At 40.2% G+C, this 25,875-nt stretch overlaps 1 protein-coding gene across 1 annotated transcript in view; it reads left to right on the top strand.

The window, feature by feature from the left end:
* Window positions 1-25,875, top strand: part of LOC141427878 (uncharacterized) — a 167,437-nt gene that overhangs the window by 17,246 nt on the left and 124,316 nt on the right. Inside the window, 1 exon segment of the mRNA XM_074087468.1 lies at window positions 25,736-25,828. Coding sequence (XP_073943569.1) covers window positions 25,736-25,828 — 93 coding nt within the window.

A 25,875-nucleotide genomic window follows, 5' to 3' on the forward strand; every position in this document is an offset into this window, starting at 1 on the left:
AGTTGGATGGGCAGTGTAGTGGCTGAGAGGAGAACTTGTTTCATTAAACCACGACTTGAATATCAAGTAGCGTAGGTACAAAATGTAACGTAAGCTGGTTGTCTCCGTTTGCTATATCAAAGAGGGCAAGGCAGTGAAAATAATGCGAATACAATTTGTGTTGCAAACAGCGCAGTAGAGGCCGCGATTATCAATTTGACGGCTCTGATTTTACAAATGGCGGTGTTCAATATTCTTTGGATGATATATTGCATGCAACAGGCTAGGCCGACGCGTGATGGGTAGGTAAATAGAAGCACACCACCAGATGTTGTAAGCGTCATTAGCTCGCATCGTCGTAATCCCTTGCCGGCACGCGTAGGCACGCGCCGTTAAGTGGGTTACCATGCTCGGCCCGTCCTTTGACGTTGAAGGTCGTTATGTGTTCTTGCTCGAAGTTTACGTCTTTCGTATTAATTCATACGACCCGTTAAATCTGAGCACATGCTTACGAAGCGATAAGATGACTACGCTACCCAAACTTGCTGTCTTGTTACAGTCTTGTTAAGTTTTCGCAGAGCAGAAATTTACAATACCTCGTGAGAGAGGCGAGCGTACCGACGTCTCTCAAAAATCGCCAGTAGAAATCATGGACGAGGTAAACCTTAAGTGTCGTACCGACCGATCAATCGGTGATCTGAAATGATTACGAAGTGAGGATGTTGATAAATCGGTGAGAAATAAGACTGCGGCTGTCTTTTTTTCAAGCAAATAAGTATTGAAGTTCAAAACAAGGATGTCCATCACAGAGATGATCGTGGCATTAAGATGTTTATTTTTCCTTGTATGTGAATATGTCCCAAATCAACTGCCGAGAAGGTTGTCGATGAAGTGCACCATGATGAATGGAATTATAATTTCAGTTCCAATCACGTCGTCCTTGATATGGTTGGACTCGTTTCACTTCCTGCTATGAAGCGAATTGTATACACAGAGCACGTCACTCATTCAGAAGCAATCAAAGGATTGTGAATGAGATGTTTGCCCGTATACCTAGGCATGTGTAGACTGTTATATGCAAGACTTGAACCGTTTCCTGTTATGTGGTGCCACGCAGCTTTAAACGTGCGGTCAGCTATAAGAAAATTTTCACAGCGGTCATAAATTGATTTCACATTTAAAACTTTCCAACAATTCTGGTCTTTAAGTTTTCCAGTTGGATTATACTAGTTTGCATTCTCAGATTATTATCGGGTTGGATATACGCTTATACAATATTATGCATCATTTTATAGCTTCGATTTATGGTTAGATAGACTACGACTATAATTAAGAAGGAACTAATAGCGATCATTTGTATCCAAGTTTAGTCGCAAGTCGGCAAGGGCCGCAGGGCCGTATCGCCAAGGCCAGCGAGTTCGTTAGGGCCATTCACGGATGCCTGCGCGTGCGCGCCCCGCTGCTCGGCAGGATACTCTTCCATTGCCGTGTGCTATGCTCATCGATTGATCGGTTTCTTTTTGGATTGGACTCCAGCAAAAAGTGATGTACGCGCAATCGTAATCCACCGGATGCACTAACGAGTGTAGATTTTTTTTAGAGTCGCCGTCCTGCATTTGTTTGTTTTTGTTAAACGCCGCGTTTCCGTTATCCATAACTCGCTATTATTGCTCTACGACAAAGTTTTGTTACAAAATAACTTAAAGCCCTTCTGTAATATTACAAATCTGTTTTCATTTTTGACTGACCTATACCAAAACCTTATAGGTCACCGTATATTATACCGTAGTCAAAAGTCAAAGACGCTTTTGTGGACTAGAAAAAAGCTAGCTAGAAAGTTTTGGTTTGAAAGCCGTTTATTCATTTTTGCATCAAAGCAAAGCATCTCATTTGGAAGCCGTCGTGTCGTCTAGAGTATCTATACAAACACTGGTTTATATTAGGATGTCTGGGACACGGTTTTATGGGTGGTTCACTCGATTCGACTTTTATGACCATGCATTCCAAGGACTGTCCGCAGGAAATGAAATATTAATGAGATTGTCAACCACTGACAATGCAAAATTAGCCATATTTTCATAACGGCGTTAATATACTTTAGTCGTGTAATGAAAATTAGTCTTTACGATTTTGGATATGAGTTCTAAATTTACTCGTCACTTGCACGCGGGGAGCAGCCGAATGTTGCCGTGCATTGTGGGCAATTCGTCATGATTTGCGTATGTAAATCAATGAAGTTTGGTTGTGCGGGCGTAACGGTATTTTCGTCGGTCTTCACCACTATACGGGCAGGAAGGCGGATGCTATAAACACACTTTCAGCCATGTAACATTTCTAAGAGCGTTCTAGTCTATTATTGAGTGACCTGATGGAGAGACAAAGAATATAATATGCGTGTGAAGTTTACGGAAAGACTTAAACTGGTATGTATCCGTCGATCAAACGACAGGCGAATGATGAGAGAGTTAAAATTACATGATTACAATTGAATTTTATCCGAAGATTTTATAGGGAGCGAGTCGACTGCCCTCCTGCTCCTGACGTTAAGCCTTATTTACGTCCCAACACTTTTAGACAATGCCATTCACATTCAAAATATATTCAAGCGAGACTGTTCCATGTATATGGAGTATGGATCAATTCAATAACCCGAGAATTTGTTATTAAAATATTGCGAGACTGCCATAAAACTTGGTTTAACCTTTCTGAATTACTATTAAAGTTCCACTCTACAGCTCTTCTGGGAGAATATGGTATCTTATATCGAGAAATTAAGAAAGTTGGTGGGATTTTTCTAGTGAAAAGCAGCTTTGGTTACAGTTGAAATGGTTTGGCGTTCTCAAGTGCCATAGTGTAGTTTTTAAACGTTCCCATTGTTTCCATACAAATCAACCATACTTCAACAAATTTGGTATGGTGCGGTGAAAGTAACGGGCAGTAGGTTTCGCGGGGCCGGTGGCCTATTTTCTATTATGATGTGAATGCCTAACTGCTTAAAACTGCACCAATATTTTAATGTATTTCAGTCGGAGGGTAATATAGTAAAATGATAATGAATTTTGAAGAAAATTTTGGGAACCATTCCTTCGTCCCTAGTTTAAGATAGTTCGTTTTATAAGATTCTTATCGATCTTAATATTTCGGAATGTGTCAACCAAAACTGGTGAGCTTAATAATGATGGAATAGTATGATCAGCCCTATTATAAGCCAGTGGTTGCGTCGGCGTGGCCACTTCCGCGTACAAAAGGCTGCTCTTACCTAAGAGGGCTTAGTAGACGCAACCGTAATCATGGGCCAGTGGTTGACGTGATTTACCAAAGTGTCAAGCTCACACAGGGACATTGCACATTATACAGTGGGTATGAATTCTTTACATAATCTCCCCACTTTTAGCTACATTACCCGCAACAATGTATAAGTAAGACAGCGTAAGATATTACGGTCGTTTACTGGTTTACAAGCCATAACTTGAGAACTAACAAGAGCGATGGTAAAGAGAGCTATGCTGTCGCCCCCGGTTTAGAAACCCACGCCTGCGTATGTGTCACCCTACGCAGAGAACTTCTTTAAAAAGCTTTTGAGGGCGTCAGAAAAGCTTCACAATTGGAATTAGTCTTATCTCCCGTGGTTTATAACTTAGGAACTGCGACCGCAGTGAAAGGAACGGTTTTATGATTCCAATGTTCCCGCCCTCGCAACGAAATTTGTCAATCACCAAGGATCGATTGAATGGGATTTATAAGTAGCGAATGTTGTGGGCGAGCGGTCGTCGAACTGCGCGGGCGCAGGCTGCCGACGGTGCGCCTGCGCTCTAATTGAATTTAACGACAATCCAGTGCACACGGCCAACAATCTGCTCTCCTGTCAGTTATGTGTTACTTCACCGTTAATATATTACCGGTGTTGAATAACTTCGAGATAAGCTGCAACAATAATATACGAGCTTTTAATTTCAAAAGTCATATCGAATAATGTCTTTTATTATTAAGATGAAATGAGCGTCTTGATTTAGCACTTAAGGCTGAATGGTCGCCCATAATAAAGTTGGACATAAACTGTTAAATAGGTGTCGTTTTATGTCAGAGGTTTCATATTTCTTTGAATTTATTTTTATGAAGGCCAAGGTTTAAAATTGCTTTTGCTGTGGATTCTGTTTATTTTTGTTTTGTGCGTCTAACCTAACGATCCACGTAGGTAAAGATTTTTCTCAGGTTAATTTCCTTTCTCACGGCGAGCGCGGCCATTCTTTTATTGATTTGATAATTTCGATCTGAGCGTGGACCGGATCTGCAAGGATGGCCCGTGTCACCTTGAATGCCGGATGCCGACATTCTGACGAAGGAGTTATCGGCCGTCGATCGTTTGAGCGTCTCGCCATATATTATTATACTCGTCTGTCCGTTTGTCTCAGCGACTGCGAGGACCGTATTTGTTTTACGACCGTCCACGTCCGCTCCTTGAAACCTCGCCAAGGTCGACGTTTCTGGAAACAAATAAAAGACTGCATCGATTATATGCGAAGTCAGCGAAGTCTCAATCGGTTTTCGAGAATCTTAACAAGCCTGTAATGTTCTCACGTGAACAGCAAACAATAGTGGTGCGATCAAACATTACACCATAAACTTTTTCAAGGGAAGAGTTTGTCTGGTCCTAATAGGTACTTGCCTAGTTCACGCCGGAAACGTATTGAACGTGGGCAACGCCTACGACGCGGTGCGCCTGAGTAGCCGCTTCGGGCTCACACCGTTTGACAAGTTTAATTGCATTGTTTGTTTCCCTATTGCCAACTCCTATTTATTTTAAGATAACCGTTTTAGATTGCTAGCTATCAATACGTAAGCGAATAAAATTCTCAGCATGCGGACTATTGGTGTCAAGTGTGCCGCGATATTTATTTATTATTCGGCTGAGCACAAGAACCTGTTCTCCAATTGTCGCGCACAGCGGCACAATTTGTAACACTATGACTTATTTCCGTATCCGCCTTCGCCGCGCTGTCCACTGCAATTTAATCATCTCTTCAAGTGACAAGATGTATTAGGGCAGTTTTACGGTCGTCTCCCTTCTGCTGTTCTAGTTTCGTTTCTTTTTCCTAAGTTTTAAGGTTGGAAATTGTTTGTTAAGCAAATTCCTTTTGATGTACAACAGGAATATAACGAAGACGGACGTCCGGTGCCGGTCAGGATTTGTTCACACGAGTAGGGTTCCTCGGGATCGGGGAATGAAGATGGAATACAATCTAGAGATAGATATGTCTCTAGACTAAAGTTTATTGGTGTAAAACTAGAGACGTATTCCATAGAAAAGAACTACTTCACCGGTATCGTTGATACATAGTTTTCTATTCTCCTTGGCTGTTGTGTACTCTGTGAATACTAGTATTACTAGCTCTGTTGGCGGTGATTCGGCTGCAGGTAGATATGAAATTATGGATATAGCGTCTGTCAAGTCAAACCCAAAGAAGATTTCTGTGACAGGCTAGTTGGCGCTAGTATCGTTAGGTTTTTGTCAATTTTGACATTTACGTCACGTCTGTGATGGTTAAATATCTAAATGAGCCAATCGCTAGCCACACTGATGTCAAACAGACAACGTTAGCTATATTTCGCCTGCCAAGAAAATAAACCCTTATGGTCGAATCTGCTACGCAAGCAGTAACTGTTATGTAATCTGTGCCCTTGCATTTTGGTCAGGCTAACGTTGAACGTGTTCCCAACGAGGATATATTAAATTTGACACACGACAAAAGTAGGAAATGAGGAATAAAGCCCCTGCAATCCTTCCGGTCCCTTTGACATCGCGGATGCGGTGTTTGCTCGTCCCAAAGGGCGCATTATGTCCGCCGTGTAAACACCATTGTTGGTCCGCTCCGCTGTGATTCCAACTTTTTGTGCGGCTCTACTACGCTCGTAGTGATTTAATCGCATTATTTATGTTTATCCGGAAGTATTAATGTGTTAAATAGCCATGTACTGCAAACAAAAACCTTCGCGCTTTATAATATCATGGATCTTATTGAATCGAAGCTGCTCATGCAATATTTATCCCTCTTAAACCAACACTGTAGACAGGTCAGTTCAAACTATAAGGCAAGGTTATGGTAAATTGATCAAATCTCAAAACTGAAAAGCCTGAAAAGGTACCGTATAATTTCTGAAAGACATGCACTTGGTTAATGAAGTCACGAAACGCAGTGACAGATGTTCAATGAACTTGGTTACCACGCTTATCACATTAATTCTATTTCTATCTACTAATAAATGATGAAACTTGGTAGGTAGTTATGTGGATAGCTGTGTCTCTGAAATAATACTTTATGCTATTTTTATTCCCATCCCGATCGAGATGTACCATAAAAGCTGTAGTGCTCTCCGGGGTATTTGTTTTGTCTTTGGGATGTACGCGTATAAAATCCCAAAAACAATCGCTAAGTCTTGGAAAAGAAATTTTGCAGGGATATTCGTCTTATAATTTAAATGCAGACTACGATTTAATTTTGGGAATCCTCATAGGAGGGATAACAGGATCACATCATCATCATCATCATAGGAATTTAGTGAAATGAGAGAGAGAGAGAGAGAGAGAGAGAGAGAGAGAGAGAGAGAGAGAGAGAGAGAGAGAGAGAGGGAGAAAGAGAGAGACATTTATTTTCACATATTGGATACACAGAAAAAACAAGTTAGGAAGAAATAATAATTTAAAAAAAAACATCGAATAGTATAAATTAGGGCCCACTCAGCATAATGTTGCGGCAAGCCACAATGCTGTTTTTCAGTGGGACCCATTAAAACTAAACACATAAAATAAAGACATATATACACTAGGCTGTGACGACACGAACGCCAGCGGAAGGTAGTTCGCAAACAAAGTTATATTCCGCCGCGGGAATCCAGGAATATCAATTTAACTGCAGACCTGATGGCTTCTTTAACAACATATACGTTTTTTGGTGTGGTCGTGTTGGCGTAGAAAACAATTCCATTGGCGCAGCAGTGCCGTTAGTGCGATATTTGGCGACTAGGCCGATCGCGAATGGTTTGCTCACAATGCCCTTATAAATGCGCTTGCGCAACTGCGGTCATCGGGCCGGATGTGACGATTCTGCGCCAAATTATGTACTTGTGCCTAGATGTCTGGACTAGATAGGCATTATTATTATTCTAGAGACATTTTGTAACGTATGTTTCTCTACTAGCAATTAGATACTTCACATCACCCGCATGAAATGAATTATGTAGTGTTTCCGAAGATTTATGTATCTTAGTGTCCTGTGGGTCAAATTTAAATGATAAATTAGTTTTTGGAACTTGTTATTTATTTATTTACTTTATTATTTTAAATGAACGTTGAGTAGGTATGTCATAAAACACTATGTCTCAGAAAGTTGTGCCGTGGTGTTCAAGTGTTGATCTAGTCTAGGACCGGCTTTAAGCCAAAAGCTTTTCGGAATTCATGGAAATTACATTTGAATTTTACCCCGAGCTTTAAAGTACAAGAAAACATCGTAGTCTTTGGAAAGCTTAACTTGTACAACTCGAATTTTGGCTCGGTTGTATCACTCGTATTGGACAGGTCTTGGACGAGTAGATCATAGAATGTTGTACGCTGTCAAACCAGCGCTGGGTGGTCTCTCGCAACAAGGTCAGCCTTGACACATCGTACAGTACGCGCGCCATACATGCACCGCACGTTGGACACACGAAGCTGGTGCTCGACATCCGGTCACAATCGCTATGTAAATCAGGGACACACTTGGAGTATGATTGTACAACCGTCCTTGTATCGACGTATTCGACAGCAGTCACTTGTTCCAATAATTTCAACGGCTATTGCAACGGTAAATGGTCCGTTTGACTTGTAAGGATCGGGCGTAGGCTTTTTAGGTGTTATAAATTCGGTTATGCGCCGGTGCTACGTCAAGTTTCCTTTCTGATTCATCGCTTCGCAATAAATTGTTGCTGACACGTGCGGAATTTGTTGGGGACTGAAGAATTCACATAATAAAGTCGTTTTGTTTTACGGTTTACGAAAAGATAGCACGTGTTCATTGAAGCCTGTGTGATGCCTCATAAAGACGGCGGGGAATCCACGGGGCTTACCCAAATGAATGTCGTTATTCTGCGGCGTTGTCACTAGCGTTTCGCTCACTATCTTTGGTTTGTTGATCGGGCCGTAGACGATTTACAAAGAGTTTCTTTGCAACGGACGCGTGTTGCTAGAATTAGTCGTCTGTACATAAAAAACAGAGCTGATTGAATGACTGCACTCACTGCAGAGCCTAGGAGCTTGAAAAATTGCACCAGGGACATAATAACTATATGCGAATTAAGGCCGGTTTCTTTTTGGAAATTCAACTCTTAAAAGGGGCGAAATAAAGGAGGAGTTGGCATAGAAAATCGAAACCGGTGATGAATGAAGTTGCGGGTAAGAGCTAGTATTGTATAAATAAAGAATGATAGCTGGTGATCGCAGGCGCACAAAGCCGAACCCGCACTAAATGAATGGGCCTATCTCGCTAATTAATCAATGGCCGTAAACGGGTATGGAATGCTAGCGTGGCTTACGAAGTTATTTATTTTCCTTTTATAGGGTTGTCTATTCAATGGGTTTATTTTTACGGGTATCTCTGTATAGTTAAACTCATTTCAAAACTATATTTAGAGCTGTTCGATGAACATAGCGGGGGTGTCGAAATTAATACAAGTTTTATGATGTTTTTAAACTATCATGATTTTCACTCATATAATGACATGGTTTATGGTTACAAGTAGACCACTGCCACGGCAATGTGGTTGAAACGCGAGGTAATTTGTTAACGTGATAACTTGTAATAGTTATGAATAGAAATTTTAATTAAACTTTTTTGATGATCGTAATTGCAACGAGATTCCGACGCACAGGTTCTTGCGCGTGAGAATGCACCGATACAACCCGTTAAAGGGCCAGCACTGACAGAAAGATATTAACTTCCGCAGCAATCGCGTGGGAACAGGATATAGGCGATGCAAACGAACCGAATTCGCAAGGGCCCTTTAATTACCTGCTAACTACGAAACTCGTAAATCGTCAAATATTATTTAATACGAGAGTGAGGGGATGGTACGATACGAACTTCGAGTTTCGAATTTTGGAGTAGGCCCTCTGATCAATAGAGAAACATGGGGATAAGTTCAATCAGAGGCCTTATTGTCTAAAACACTGGGGAGTCACGATTCTTTTCACTACTTCTGTCACACGGCACAAGACGAGGGTAGAAAGAGATGATGAATACGTTTACGAACGTCAACGTGTTAGACAATATATGTCTTTTGGTTCTCATTACAATTGGCGTAACCACGGAAATAAAATAATAAGGAGGGAATAAGCCATTATATTTATTTTCTCAGCTCAGTCTGTAAAGCCCACTTTAGAAAGAAAAATCATGCAAGTTGCATTACATGCGGCGCTCGATTGGCACTACAAACTCGTTTTCTTTACGGCCTCGCAATGTATTGCAACTTGCACGATTCTTCCAGGTCTAAACCGGGCTCGAAAAATCATTATTGTAGAGGTTACAAAAAGGAGTTCATGCCATTGGCGAGTACCGTGATCTACTAAAACTTAAGATTGGTTTTTTGGAATCTTTTTGTATTTTTTATTTCAATTCCAAATTTTTACTTTTACGGTCATCCCGTAAAACCTAAATTGAAAATACAAACTGAAATAAAGATGCACAGAAAAAACAGAAAAATAAGTCCATCACTGGGAATCGAACCCAGGTCCTCGGTAATCCGTACCGCGTGCTATACCGCTACACCACTGATGGTCTACTAAAACTTATGAAAACACGATTAAACTTGAGCTCATTGACAACGGAAGAGAAGAAACACCATACTAGTTGTGTGTATTGTGATTGTGACCATACCATTGCTATTCTTGTATAGTTCTGTAGACGTGACCAAGTAAAATACAATAAATACCTAATGTTGCTTGGTTATGGTTACAGTTAAGTCGTTTTTTACCCCCAACGCAAAAAGAGGGGTGTTATAAGTTTGACCGCTATGTGTGTCTGTCTGTCTGTTTGTGGCACCGTAGCTCTTAAACGGGTGGACCGATTTGAATGCGGTTTTTTAAAATGGAAAACAGGTTTTCTAGCGATGGCTCTTAGACATGTTTTATCAAAATCGGTTCATCCGTTTTTGAGATATTGAACTTTGAAGTGACAAAGTCGGTGGTTTTCCAACTTTTGGTTAGGTTATTCTTTGAGTATAAGTACCTATTTGTTTGTGATAATTACTGCGACCGGCCCTCTTCGAAGGGACCAGTCTGAAAACCAGCGCTGGGTAATGATTGGGTGGGACCCATAGCCTTTACTATGCGCATTGTTCTAATTTCCTAAGTATTAATTTTAATGTCTAATTTAAGTTTGTGGCAATAAAGATGTTTATTATTATTATTGTTAAATAGTTTAGTGCAGTCATTACTAAAGTGGGCTATAACGCCCCCTTGTGGGCGCTGGAGGCCAAGAGGGGGGCGGTAAGGGGTTGTAAAGTTGCATTATTATTGCTCGCTCTGGTAATATGTTATCGAGGTTTTTAAGGTAAAAAAATGGGGGGTTTTACAGAATAACTGATTTTCAAAGTGGGCGTTAGACGAAATAAGTTTGGGAACCTCTGGTTTAGTGCAATACGGTATTTGACTATTTTGTATATATTTCATAAATTAAAACTACACAATGCCTGTTATCGAATAGAAAAACAATTTTTAAGCTACCTTTACAAATAACAAAGTTATAAAGGTTTGAAATTCAAGATTAGACAGAGAAAGACATACTGGCATGTGACGTCACACGCCAGTACCGCCATACTTGATGCATAGAGAAAAGCGTTTGAGAAAGAGACAGGTAAACAGATTTTTCAAAAAATCACTTTAAATCCAATTTTCAACCGATTTAAATTTTCTCTTCGCTAAACACTATCTGTTTATCTATATTTTCATAATAATATTAAGATATGGCAAAATCAGGAGTTGTCAAATACCGTATCGCTTTTCACATTAGAAACATTCGCGAAGATGCGGTCGTAGTAGACAAATGATGGAGCAGCGGTACCACGGTGGGAACGCAACGCTCCACTTTTTTTTTATTCGGCTGGATGGCAAACGAGCAAGTGGGTCTCCTAATGGTAAGAAATCACCACCGCCCATAGACACCTGCAACACCAGGGGGATTGCAGATGCGTTGGAAACCTAGAGGCCTAAGATTGGGTAGGATACCTCAAGTGCCAGTAATTTCACCGGCTGCTTGCCACTTGTTGCTGCATTGGATTCCGTTATACTTAGATAGAATCTTAAAATATTGCAATTTTAATAATTATGTATTTTTCAGCGGTTCTTGAACTTTTTCTTTGAGAACTAAATGTTTGATGGTGTCCTAAACTAATCAAGAAAAGTTTTTTTTTAATCAAATAGCTGACAAACGAGCATGCGGGTCACCTGATGGTTAGTGTTGTGGGGGGTTGAGTATTTAAAAATCAAAAAAAATATCCGACGACCCAGAGGAGGGTTATGTTTTGTTACTTCTCGTAGTTATAATCTTATTAATTACTCGAGTCTAGTAACAACCTTACAATACTCACTAAAAAAACAAGTAAACAAAAGCAAGGACCTACTGTCTTTGGCCATGAAGGCGACTCAATCACAAAAAAAACGCAATAAGTATTAATTTGGTTATGAACAGTCGGAAACCGGGATTGTTGATGTCAATATTAACGATTACCTATAACGCGGCAAAAATATGAACAGTGGCGAGTGGCTTAACAATCACGGTTCGCGATGGTATAAGTCGTAGCAGAAGCTTCGCGGAGCACACACTTTGAGAATGGCTGATCTATTCTATTAACTATATTCATGCAGTTTTATAGCCGATGCGGCTCAGTTAAGGTTTCCTGCCCGGCACGGTATTAAAATGCCGGAGCTCCAGCAGATAAACTGACTTGCTGATGGTATTTAATTACATGTCTAGTTCTTGTTCTGTTTAAATCACGAGAGTTTAATTGATAATAAAGTTTCACTCAGTTTTATTACTTGTACATAAAGACATTTAACTGCTGAACGATAATTGACAATTGTAATGGATACACGTTGATAAACAGGGTATTCGGACGCGAGAATTTTGAAGCGGGAAATTTTGCAAAAACAATGATGGCAACATTCCCGGAGCGTTAAGCCTACCAATTCCTTAAAGGGTCGGCAACGCACCTGTGATTCCCCTCGTGTTGCGGGTGTCCATGGGTGACGGTGGTCGCTCTCCATCAGGTGACCCGTCTGCTCGTTTGCCCCCTCGTTTTAAAAAAAAATGTTTAAAGGCAATAATTTAGAGTTTATTAAATTTAAAACTCTTTCTACCTCTGGGACCTTTTTATAGCGGCAACACTTCTTGTTATTATTTTTTCTAACCTATGTAATGTTTCACTGCTGTTATAAATAAATTATATTCTTTCTTTCTAGCTAGAGTTTGATGTTATTTGCAAGTTTGGTAAGAAAACTTTAACGGTATTATAAACAGATAGTTACAAGCCTGTGCACCTGTGTGGCTTCTCCTAAAAATAACGTGATTTCAACTTTACAATAGGCTTTTGTTAGATGTTTCTCACTGTTACATAAAAAACGGCTAATGAGAGACTGCTGCATAGTCATACATTTGTTTGTAGTCGGGTACAGTTTTTGCGCAACCATTGTTCGTATATGCTAAGATTCTCACGTTATAAAGCGCTATTCCGAAATTATTTGAGATAATCTAACGACGTCGTGACAGGTTAATGAGAAATATAGTGAAACTAGCTTTTGCCCGCGGCTTCGCGCGCGTGGAATTCGGTTATCGCGCGCTGTTCCCTCGGGAACTGTGCATTTTCCGGGATAAAATGTCACTCTCGGGCCCATAAACTATCTCTATGCCAAAAATCACGTCGATCCGTCGCTCCGTTTCGACGTGAAAGACGGACAAACACACACTTTCGCATTTATATTATTAGTATATATATGGATTTTCTCTGATATTGATATATTTAGCATTTCTCTTAGTAAATATAAGACTGTCATTAGTAGTAGTTAAGTAATGTTATGCCATTTTTTGAGAATGGTTATATGCACGTTCTCTTTTTTGCAAGTCGTAGCCTTTTTTCTTTTCTTTGTGTGTTTGTTATTTCTTTACCCGTTTCATACTTTATTATTGGGAATTAATAACCTGTGGCAACTTTGTTGGTTAATGTTTGATGTCATTGTTTACAATGTAAGTTTTATTGTAGCGTTTGTGCCCAAATACATAAATAAATAAATAAACAAGATACCTGCTGGGCGGATATCCTTAGCGATGACTTTTGACATTTTCTTTGCGGATCACGGCCAAACGTTACGATAAAAACGTTATTCTTGAGCATGGGAGTCGATAAGTTTGATTTGATTTTCGCACATACTGATTACATACTCGTACAGGAAGTACGTGCTGGAATTTTGATCCATTGAAAGGCCGGTTCATATTTCGATTGAATGGGTTGATGTTGCCGCGGCGCGCGAATTAATTCGGTTCATTACTTTTGATCGAATCATACAGTGTGAGTGTTACTGGCAGCCGGACTTTTTTTAAAGGATGTTAAAGTAACATATTTCTGTAACTTAACCATGTCATTAATTTAATTAATAAACTAAAATTCATACTTTGTTAACTTTCTAACAAAATTATAATTGCCAGCAATGTACAGCAAAGTAGGTATAATAATAATAATAATATTATAATAAAATCATTTATTGCCACAGAAAATAAGACTGGTTATACAATCAAATAAAAAAAAAGTAAATTGACTGCCGACAGATACTTTGATATGGGAACTATATTTTCTGTCACTTAAATTTAGATTTGTCACTAAACTGCGTGCGATACCCTAATTATTATATCTATCCCTAAGAAATATATTTGTCATCAAATTAATCAAATCTGTCTCTAAGTATGAGTCATCAGATAAATGTAAACCTGTATCCTAAATTATAGTTTAATCATTAAAATTCGATCACCAAAATAATAGATAACAGACAACTTTGACATTTGTGTCATGATTGTGATTGGTTACCAAACAAAATGGTTTTAAATGACAATGACACAATAAGGTTAAAAAATTTTTTTTTGAGATGTCTTTATGTGCCACTTCACATCACGTAACTCGTCAAGTTTGCGATTTAACCTTTAAAAATGACTAAAGGTATATTATGTACGAACATTAGTCCGAAAAATTGACAACGGGTAGTTTTGTCAGTGATAGTCGTCTGTTGAAGTTGTATTATTAACTTTGGCTTGTGCAAGTCCATCTTAATGTAATTCAGAAGTTAATCCACTGCCTTTACAATGAAACTTTTGGTCCAACCTAAGAACCAGCTCTGAGCACTTCCCAGCGCCGGGTCATGGAGTCTACCGGCCAATTGGGCATTTGTATTCGTTTAGCAGACATCGAGGTCGTTCGTCCCGGTTCTTGTCTGATGTAAGTATTCGCCCGTGCTTTACATTGCGGACCCGGCCCCTGATGGCATGTGCGTGGCAATATTAACGCATTGAAAGCAATACGCCTCCTGAATATTTATTGAAATCGAGGAATATCGCACTTGTAAACTCATAAGTAGCTAGTAGAGATGTCGGTTTTACCAGGCCATCGTATCAGCTATAAGTATCAACTTTTCTTTAACCGCTGATTTAACTATAAAACATTTGTAACTAGCTTTATTAAAAGTTCCTTCGTTAAGATGTAAATAAAGTAGTTGCTAGTCTCTGTTGTTATAGTAGATATACACAATACCTTCTCCAACTAAGCAAACCAAGCTTGTTGCCTTCGTGTGCTCAGTGAATTATTACGTTACGTCAATGGTCATATGAAATTCAGCTTGTAATTTTCCAGAAATGAGTGACTTAGGTATACAAGCTACGGTACGATAATATCGGTGTGACGTAGCATGTGGCGTGTGTGACGCCCTCCCGCCCACGCTGCCGAATCGAAGTGCGAAAATTAGCAACGTTTTAGTTTTTTTTGCACTGTATAAATTTACAATGATATAAATAGCGTAATATATTATATTGCCGTTTAAATTATCCTGCCATCTGCAATCATCTTGAGACGAGTTCATTGTGTGATAAATAAAACTGCCATTACTTCTATTGGCGTGTTGAGGTCGTTAATTTTTAATTAAACGCTGATATTGTTAAATACACGCATTCGTTTCTCCGACGCCTCATTGTCTTTTCCGTTCCCACTCTCATCCACTTTTTATCTTGATGCATTGTTTGACTCCCGACTCGATTCACTTCCGCACTTTCAGCCGCAACCGCACGCACCCTTGAACTTTGGATCATACCTCACATCTGTTTTCCATTAGTAGCGCCATGTTGTCTGCGCCAATTTGCATAAATGCATATTTCATAAAAGCCCTGCACTGTGCTTAAGAAAATGCAGGTATTCCACGCGCTCTTAAGCCCAAAGATACCGCCGCCCAGGCGCATTTGTTTATCTTATCTACAGTCGATGATTTTTACTATTTTCTCTTTACACATCCTAGAATCCTAGCTCGGATTGTCAGCTACTATGTACCTATATTTCATTTACATGGACGCTTTTTCAATCTGTTCAATTATGGTTGCCAGATTGTCCGGAAAAATTATAGAAGGAAAAATATAACTCAAAATTTTCCGATAAAAAGCTCCAGAGTACCATACGTATTCTAGTTGGTCTCGCTCGAAATTTCTATATTTACGTACCACTTTGTTGAGATATTTTGGTCTTTCTGTCTGATACCGCCCTAGGGTTCGAGTACATGGAGTGATTTGTCCAGTTCTTTTGACTGGTATAAAAATGGTACAGTCACCAGCATTAATATCTGCCACAGAGGAGCGTGCAAAAAAAAAATGCACGCTTGTTGTGTCAGATATTGGTGCTGGTGACTGTACTTACCTTACCTACTTATATTGGACGAGACGTTGGATAACTACGTACATGAAAGGTCAACTATGTTTTAAGAAATTTCAAAATGTCAACAGTACTTAATTATTTATTATAAGCTTCTGAAAGCCTTGGTAGGTTTAATTGTGTTTTTGGGTAGACCGCGCCGCAGGTTGGCGGATGTAGGTGTTCGCAAATATTAGCACTTGCCTAATTCACCCAACCCGTGTTTATTGTATTACCTAATGTGGCTGTTAAACTAATGGTTAAGTAGCCTGTTGAGTGCTGCATTCCGTAACGCCGGACTGGTTCGGAGGCGTGTAATGAATCCCTTTATAATGCGTCGAGTGTCATATCCGATTGACTGTGAATAGAGTGTTGTCAATACGTTTATAGGACCGAGTGCAATAAGTACAGATGTAGTGTTTAATAGTCTTTCGTCGTATATTATCGTGCTCTCTGAATTACCTTCAGTATTCATCGTACACTTCTTCTTCTCTTTTAAAATATGGCTTTTCTGTCATAATTAATAGGACAATTTCGCCAGTGTCAAGGTAAACTCTCTTTGAGAGGGACGTTGTACGGTAATTGTAGTTTTTGCAACTTGATAGTAAAATTCCAGAAACCACGTGGAGACTACTTGCGCATTAGAAAATGTTAGACACGAGAGCAATATAGAATTTTGGGATCACTGTTCACTGTTAAGGTTAATCGCCGCATAAAACACTATCAAAATTATACTTCAACTAGCCAAAGAAACAGAAACAGCAAAATTAGATATTGTCTACATCCGCCATCTTCGAATGCTACAAATCGAATCACAATCGTACACTTCGTACAGCCGTACATTTTTCATTTTGACATTTGACACAAAATAATAAAGTTCCATATTAATTGATATGAAAATGTCACCCATTTAATACACATATCTACAATTGATTGACACTTCGGATGCCGTCGTATACCGATTAACATCCGACTTTTCCCGGTGGAGAACCATTATGCACAACATCTCTATTTTCCATTAGGCGCTGCTTACATTATTCCAGTGCAATCATGCTATTGGAAGGATTTTATTGAGATAATGTAAACATGGCATTATAATATTTATAATACCACAAAATTTCACCAGACGCCATACAAAATCTAACACGTATCGAACTCTATGCAAGTTCATTCACGAGCTGTTGCGAGCACACGAGACCGTTCTCAATCAAAATGAACGACGTGCCAGTAAATATTTAAAGAAATCCTAATTTTAATTTTTATGTCTGTCAAAAAACTGCATTCATAATTTTATCCGATTGTGGTGAAGAGATGTAGGTAACTCAATTTAATGGCAGTTTTTCAAAAATAGTAGCGAGGCAAAATTTTAGTTCATTCGTAATCAAAGTCTAATATCTTTATTCAATTTAGGCTATAAGAAGCACTTATGAATGTCAAAAAAAATCAACCACCGGTTCTGAAAAACCTCTGTTGAAATGAAATTAAATGAATGAAATGAAATGAATTAAATGAATCCAGTAAAAAACTCATGAGGTAGGTATAATTTTTTTAAACATTGATAGGTATGACCTTCACAAAGTAACGCCAGAATCAATCATTTGAATGTAGAAAATAATGTGAAAACTGCATGTTGCGATGTCGGTGCGCGCAGCCGCGGCGAGGTCGCGTTCGCTGCGCGTGCGCCATATCAATGAACCTGCCCCCTCCATCTATACTGGAGTAGAGAGTCATGAATGGACCGTAGGTGTCTGCAAGGATTGCAGAACTATAACGAAACCGCAAGCGATGCGGATCATTGTAAAACAAGTCGTTGGCCCTAACCACAGAATTAGTCATAAGTAGAAATGCCACGCTAGTTAAAAGTGCGAGTGCGAAGTTTTCAGCTCGGTCTGTAACGAATTGAATTGCTCAAAAAGTGGGTTCTTTCAAAGAACGTGGTTCAAAAATTTCGTTTTACTGATGAGTACCTCAATTTACTGAAACCTAAAGACTGCACACTGGGTTTCTTTAAACGCGTCGTCGATTCGCAGACGAGTTGTATGGCTGCTTTATGGAAAGAAAAACGCGCTGTGCAATGGCTATAAAGACAAAACGTAAGCCCATATTAGAAGAGACGAAAGTGGTGACATCAATTCAAAAAGTAACATTTCTGTTCTTATCTTATTCTTAGTTCTGTGGGCTTAACCCAATAGATTTAATTTGGAAATATCTAAAGGCGTACATCCCCCGCCCTGTCGCCTTGTCGATACAGTAGGTGGAATACATTCAAGCTGTCCGTTACGATTTCGAAAGTATCACGATTCTTTAAGGCGAGTACCCAAACTGGATATCGAACTGCCGCTATTGTTTCGTTAATGTGTCCACGATCTTTGATAGCTTTTATCTTTTTGTGCGGAAATCAAATTATCAGCTCTGATCAGTACTAATTGACAGTTATATGGGCTAAAGTACTCGATATTATTAAGTGGCTTGCGATAACCTGATATGGTTGACGAAGCATGTTCACAGACACTCTGGTGCACCTTGTCCTATTACAAGCCTTTTGCAACGTACCTATGTTGTGGTTTGAAAATTTACAAACCATTTTCACCAACGGTGCTGGCTGAAAATCAGTGGTGGGGTGTTTATTAACGCTTCAGCATATGCTGAGCCAGTGTCCGATTCATACTTTCCTTCGTGTTGTCTATTTGTACTTAATACTATTGTTGAGTCTTGTGTTGTGAATAAATGTATTTTCTTTCTTTATTTTTCGTCCACTTCCTGCCCTAGAACTGAGCTGAAAGGACCCCGGACTTAAAGTATGATATGTTATAGATTTCAAAGTTAAATTTAGTCTTAGGGCATACAAAAAAGCGTGTCCATCTGAACAGTATTATTTAATTGATAAAATGTAGCCACCCGATCGGTGTTTTGGATTTAGGTGTGCAGTGCAGCTTTTTCGCCTTGTATGGAGTGTCCGGCGTCGCCATCTTTGACCATGTTGGGAAGCTTGCTCGGTTAAGTTAAGGCTCGGGTCTACTACGGCCTATTTGGTGATGACCAGAGGCCGTATTGTCTTAAGCCGAGTTTGACTTGCAAAAAAAATCGTGTTAGTTGCATTACATTGCGAGGCCGTAAAACCAACGAGTTTGACTTTGACTTTGTCGGTAGCGGTCGCATTCATTGTCTCTTTCTACCCTCATCCTAAACCGTGTGTCAAAAAGAAGTGGTGGAAACGATTGTAAGACGACAATAAGGGCTCATATTTTATGATGTAAGTATTAGTATATATCACTCCCTTTAACATATACATAAAGCAGTGACTTAATATAATATACTGAGCGGCAAAAATCTCGCCCTCAAATAAATTAAAAGTACTTAGGAAATTTTGTATGTATGTAGAGTGGGCCAAATTTTTTGAACCACACCGATCTATAAAACCCAAAACTCGGTGGTTCCTTCACTAAGACCGTAGCTACTTCAAAGTCAAGAAATGCACGTCTGCATGCACGCATGTGGGTCTACTTCGGGTGTTTAATGATACGGTGTTGTAACATAAGATGTTTCTACGCAGTAAGCAAAGTGTGAGCACAAAGTAATCAATCAGTTCGACGCAGTACCGCCGTGTCGCGGCCGCTGCGGTTGCGCGTGCGCCTATGAATTAAGATTAGCCGCTAATGAGTCACGCCGGATTTACATATCGAACGTACTATGCTCGGTGGAAGCAATCAAGACACCTGAAGGTCGTGGAAACTCATTCATACTTATCTTCCACATTTATTTATGAATCAGGGAGCAAAATTTGAATAATAATAAGTACCTGAGCGCGAAGTTTCCGAGAAATCGCATGACGTTATGTTCATGCGCCTGCACTCTGTGTATCGGCACACGATCATTTATTCAGTATCAAGCTCGGCGAATACGGTTAACAACAGGGATTTATGTTTTACTGCCTCTGTAAATTCTCGTTACAAAAGGTAGCTCCAGCCGTTTCCCTATTGCATCGTAAAGTACATCAATCATTAGTATTGACTTTGAAGCGATAACTGTCACTGCGTTATCACAGCGAGGTGCTAATGGACGCTGTCGTCACCGCATTGTACTTAACTCCCAATATCCGGTGCGATTAGTGGCCGGAATGGGAGAATTTTAAGTGGTTCGCGATCGTAAAATTAACCGATCCGTAATGGATCCTTGAATGAATGGGAAAGAATTTAAAAATGCATTTGCATTCGGTCTTTTACGACCCCGCAGGATTGACTCTGAATGAACGTATTTATTGCCTAGCCGATGGCACGCGGTAAGTAAAGGGCTCTAGCTAGACGGCGCGAGAAACAGCGTGCGTCGCTGTACACTGCTGTCAATGACAGACTACTAATAAATCCTGAGCCGCGTGGCCACGCAATGTAAAGAAAATAGGACTCAAGCTACAACGGAGTAGTCTGTCTTGTCACCTATCTCCGTCGACAGCTCGAAGGGCTGTTAATTCGTTGAAAGCCCGCCGTGTGAACGCGGGAACAAAGCTCAACTGGCACGTCAACGTCCTAGCCTAGCAGCAGTCGTGAAACTGTCAAGTTGTCATCCCGCTAAATGGGGGTCTGTCGTCATCTCGACCCCGACACCCGTTTCCTCACTTACTGTGTAATTTTGGATATTTTAAGGCGGATACAGTTAGCGGCAGACACTCGTTTACGGATGGAATTACCTTTGTGTTTTGTTTACTGCTTTAGAGTTATCTCGTTTATCAAATCAGGCGTTTAAACTGCAACATAACTAATGGCTACTGTCAGAAATATAATCGGTGTTTCGTGTTATTTGTAAAGCTTGCTGGTAATTAGTAAATCTTTTTAAATTATACATCATACATACACGCACGCAACGGCAAACAGGTTTAAGTAAACCAAAGACTTTTTTAACCTAAAAAAGCCTATGTATGGCCTCTAAAGCAAAAGATCGGAAGATCGAGCGAGGCTAAACACGAGTACGGCATTTACCTATGTGCGAAATTAAATTTCAAATTGAACTTTTTGAAAACCTGCCTATAACTACGAAGCAATTCTTTGGAATTTCATTCTGAGAGGTCTGTTTCCAGTCGCCCTCAGATATTTCGGAACGGTCAAGGTGGTCAAAAAATTTTATAACAAAAACTTGAACCGACTACAAGAAACCATGAAAATAATTTTCTGCCAGTCTGAAGTCGGTGCCTCAGCACGAGCCAGCAGGAGTGGACCTATAGTCATCTACCTCAGCTACGCAATTTATATTGGGCTACAATCACTCCTGCTGGCTCGTGCTGAGGCACCGACCGACTTCAGACTGGTAGAAAATTATTTTCATTGGTTTTTGTAGTCGGTAAAATTTTTTGTTATATTTTTTTTATCACGCTTTTTAGTGTAAATGATCTAAGATACAATATTTTAATATCAACTGCTCGTGACCTTTTACGAAAGATTGCTTTTTCCGATGCTGAGACGTTCATTATTGAGGAGTCCTGGTGCTTCACCACCCGTTTTACCATATGCATTACGAGGAGCCTAAATTGCTTAGCAACTCTGTCAAAGTAATTAAAATACAGCCCGTGAAATACTTGTTATTGAGTAGTAACTCCGATGGTCAACTGTGGTCTTCATCATCAGTTCCACTTCACCAAATGATGATTTTCAAGAGCAAATGCACGAGTTACTACTAAATATACTATAGGTATCTCTCTCTCTCCAATTTACTATAGGTGTCTCTACAACATTTGAATAGTTCCCTCGATTTCCTTAAGATCCAATCATCAGATCCTGATTTGGGGCTTATGGGACCTAATTGAAGCCATTCCTATACGATCGTAAAAAAAAACAAATCGGTTCTTAAATAACGGAGTTCTGAGGTAACAAACATAAAAAAAATACAACTGAATTGATAACCTCCTCTTTTTTTGAAGTTAATTAAAAATATCAGCAGACATGCACTCTATTGTTGAGGTATTAGAGTTCATGTAGGTATAGATATTTTTGATCACCTTGGCCGCTAAGAAATATCTCATGGTGAGCGTCCATGCCCAGCGTTGTAAAGGTCGGAAGTAAATGAAAGTATACCAGAGTTACGTGTAATGGGGTGACAGTAACAAGATAAAGATTACCTCGCGTGTGAAACCGAGGGTGCCACTTAAAAAGTCATCAGCACTAAACCGCGGATAAAACGGCGTAGGAGGACAGATGCGTCGAATAGGGGCGAGGAATGACCGTTGTTAGGTTTAACTACTAGCTTCCGCCAAATAACCAGAGTACGGACGCTGACACACCGCCTCACAGAACCTAATAATTAAAGGAATACATAAGCTATATAATTCTACTGTAAGACTATAAAAAAATGCTGTAGTATAATGTGTTTGTTGCTCCGTCACAGATGAAATTTGGTAAGTAGAGATCGAGCTGGACTTCTAGAATAAAGGAGCGGTCACACCGCTGCTTAAAAGCGTTCGCTCGGTCTGTAACAACCAAATAGGTTATAACACTTATTGCTGAGATTGTGGTTCGAGAAAGATTAGGTAAGTACATTTTACTGACGAGTTTACTGAAGTCTCTCTTGAGAAAATCTCCTCTCCTCATATCAGTGAAGTGACTTCCAAATTCGCTCTGAGCCCATGTGGCAACATGCTTAACATGCTTTGAATATGCTTTGCAAGAACTAAAGGTGCTAGGTACTGCGAAAAGAACAAAGTCGAAAAAATAAACGCAGTTCTTCATTCATCTCTTGTGAAGGAACTAATGCGAAAAAAAACGCAATAGTTTCTTCGAAGGAACAGGCAAAGGAAATATCGCGAATATTCCCTCAAGTCCTCTCAATCTGAGTCGAGGCTTGCGTGTGAAGCTGGAGATGACAAATGTGCTAACAGTAGCGTGAAAATTCTCAGAGCTGTCTGATTAACACTGTACGAGTACCACGTGAAATCACTTAAAATTCTTCCCTCCGCGAAAACGTTTTTTCTCGGTAACTCTGGGATGAGTAATAAACGTTCGTTCCTAATTCTGAACTCGCATCATAAGTTTAGGTCACGAAATATTTTTAGGGTTCCATATACCCGTACCTCAAAAGGAAAAAACGGAACCCTTATAGGATCACTTTGTACTCGTAGTCCGTCCGTCCGTCTTTCAAGACCATTTTTCTCAGGAATCCATAGAGGTATCAAGCTGATATTAATATCAAATATTCAAGTCTGCTACCCCTTAGAGTAGTCAAATAATCACACTTCTAAGTCAACGCAATAGAAAGGTACAAGCTGGTACAAGGTACAAATTATTCAAAAATATCTTTCCATACAAATTGTCGGGAATCAGAACCGGTAGGGTACTTCTAGTTGACCTAGAAACTTGAAATTTGCTGTGAATGTAGCTCTCATAGCACAATCAATAAGAAAAATATGAAAATCGTATTTTTTTATATCTGTCTGTATATTAAGTAACCTCTTACTGCGTACATTTTGTTTACGACAAGTTTGTACAGAACTCTCGGCGTGTGAGTCCGGGTCGCACTTGGCCAGTTTTTTCTCTTTATCCGTTTTGCGGGGAATAGAATAACAGATGTTTCCGCGATGTTAAGTGGATCAGCATTTGTCTAAGTCTGGGCGGAAGCGATCTACGCGCGCTAGGATTTTTGCCGTCTTGATCATCCAGGTTCAAGGAGAGCGGAAAGTCTAAATGAAAAAATATTTATTACTACCTTTTACCCGCGGCTTCGCTTGCATATACCGTTATATTCAGCAGTCATTTATTGTGTGTACAACTCATTTTGAGTCGCCGTGTGGCCCAAACTGGACTTTTGTATAAAACCAAAATTACGCGACCGAAAATACGAGACGCACAACTCAAAATAGTACGCTCGTCTGGCTTCACCCTGAGGACTTTGAGGCCTTATTATCTAACACACTTGGAATCACAACCGGTTTCATCACCCATTTCTATCACCCGGTATAAGACGAGGATACAAAGAGATGGTGATGGCGAAGTTAGCGCCTGATATAATAAATCCGCTGAACGTTTGTATAAAACCGAATGCAGCAGAAATAACGCGACTCGTAACTGAAAAAATTACGCTCCGGCGTCACCCTAAGGCCTCTGGTCATCTGTTGTTTGTCAGTCTTCGCATATCGCAAATCCCGCGCAAGCGGCGGGCTCATCTCGCGCCGTATCTCCCGTATCCTGCGGAAGCTCGGATGTTGCGTCAGCGCCGGAAATAGCCGCCCTCTGTGTCACTCTGTCGTCACCACTCACCAGCCGCCGTCATGGACGTGTACGCCCTTTCGGTGTCCGCGTTGGATTAGGGCCTTATCGCACTGCGATTTGAGGGCGAGTTAAAAGCGAGGCGTGTGCGCAGCGAGTTCGCTTTTATATATATAATTTTAAATTTTAAGTTTTGGTGAAACCACTTCCGTGACGCCGCTCTACCTAAAACTAGGTCTACTCTCTTGAAATCAATTCTATGGAGAGAGCTCCTTAAGTATAACCACAAACTATAAGTTGTGATCTTGTTGGCCCGTGATGTTGCGAGTAATATGAATCAGAATTTGGCACTCTTGATAAATAAATTGAGTCTAGACAATTTCAAGTACAGAGTCAAAACATCTGTCTAAGGATAATGAGTATACCACGACTTTTGTGATGTATGTAGTAATTCATTTCTTTAAAAGAAATCACCGCCTTTCTAATCTACGTAGAAGACCCTCGTGTCGTGGATGTGTTTCTAATCACTATTAGATTTAACGTAACGCTGGTTAATCATGATTACTCGATAAGCACCCCAGAGGAAATGACTGTCATTAAACATAGAGGCCTGCACTGCATACGTGCTCGAACTGTCTGCCCAAATGCCGGCAACAAAAACTAATGGGAGGTATCGATCTTACGCTGTCTTTAACTATACTGTTTCCAAACGGAAACTGAGTCGTGTAGTGATTATACTGCAATTTAGTCTGATGTATCATTTTGAATTTTGAGTGTTGTTATCTATTTATGTAGACGATATATCACGTATCTAAAACAATAATAATTGGACTATTCTTACGACGGTAATCGGCATGAAGGTTTACATACTACATGGTTAAAAATATATTTGATTTTATTATTCATAGTATTCGATATTTACGATCGCATGGAGCACTTAATCGAGTGCAGTGGTCATATATTAATCCAATCAAAATATGGTAATGGTCGGTAGAGTCGCCTGGGTTCGCCTGCAGAATCAATTTGCTTCCGCCAAATTTATGGCCGTGTTCCTCCAATTAACTGGCAATTCGGTGGCTTCGATTATTTCGCGTAAAATGTGCGGGCGACTCCCGCATCCGGTGATTAGGGCCGGCGCATAATTTGTGATGCGCCCGCGCCGGCCCACGCCCGCTTGATTGTTGTTAGATAAAAAATGCAAGCGCTCACCGTGCCCGGTTCTGCGCAGTTCCCGCTCGTTGTTTGTTTTTACTTCTGCGTTTTGCACCTGCCCCGTGTTTTGTTTTTCATGCGGGCCCGACGGGGCTTTTAAATGAGATATTCGGTCTCGTAATTTTCGGTTTTGTTTCTCGTTTGCGCGACGATCGTTTCCTCTCAATATTTTATGCCGTTCTTAAAGCTGCCATGTTCCCTCATTGAATATGGAAAAGAACACGAACCGATAAAAATACGGATTGCATTTTTACAGCGTTCGGAGCGATCGCTAAGTTTATGTCGGAAATAAAGTGAGAATTTATGGCGTGTATGACGAGGCGGAATGCGTTAGACGCAACAAAAACCGACAGATGTAATTTATAGAGTAGCCGGTGACACGTTGCCGTCTGTTGCAGAGTCGGGCGGCGTCGTCGGGCGCGTGCCGGCTACCGGATGCGCCAGCGCCGGCATAATGTGGCTGCTTGATGAGCCCAATCAGCCGTACGAAGGTAATCCTCATTGCGTTATTTCTGCGCTCATTTTCCTTTATAAATAG

Source organism: Choristoneura fumiferana, chromosome 5 (assembly GCF_025370935.1).
Source record: "Choristoneura fumiferana chromosome 5, NRCan_CFum_1, whole genome shotgun sequence".
NCBI classification, from domain to species: Eukaryota; Metazoa; Arthropoda; class Insecta; order Lepidoptera; family Tortricidae; genus Choristoneura; species Choristoneura fumiferana.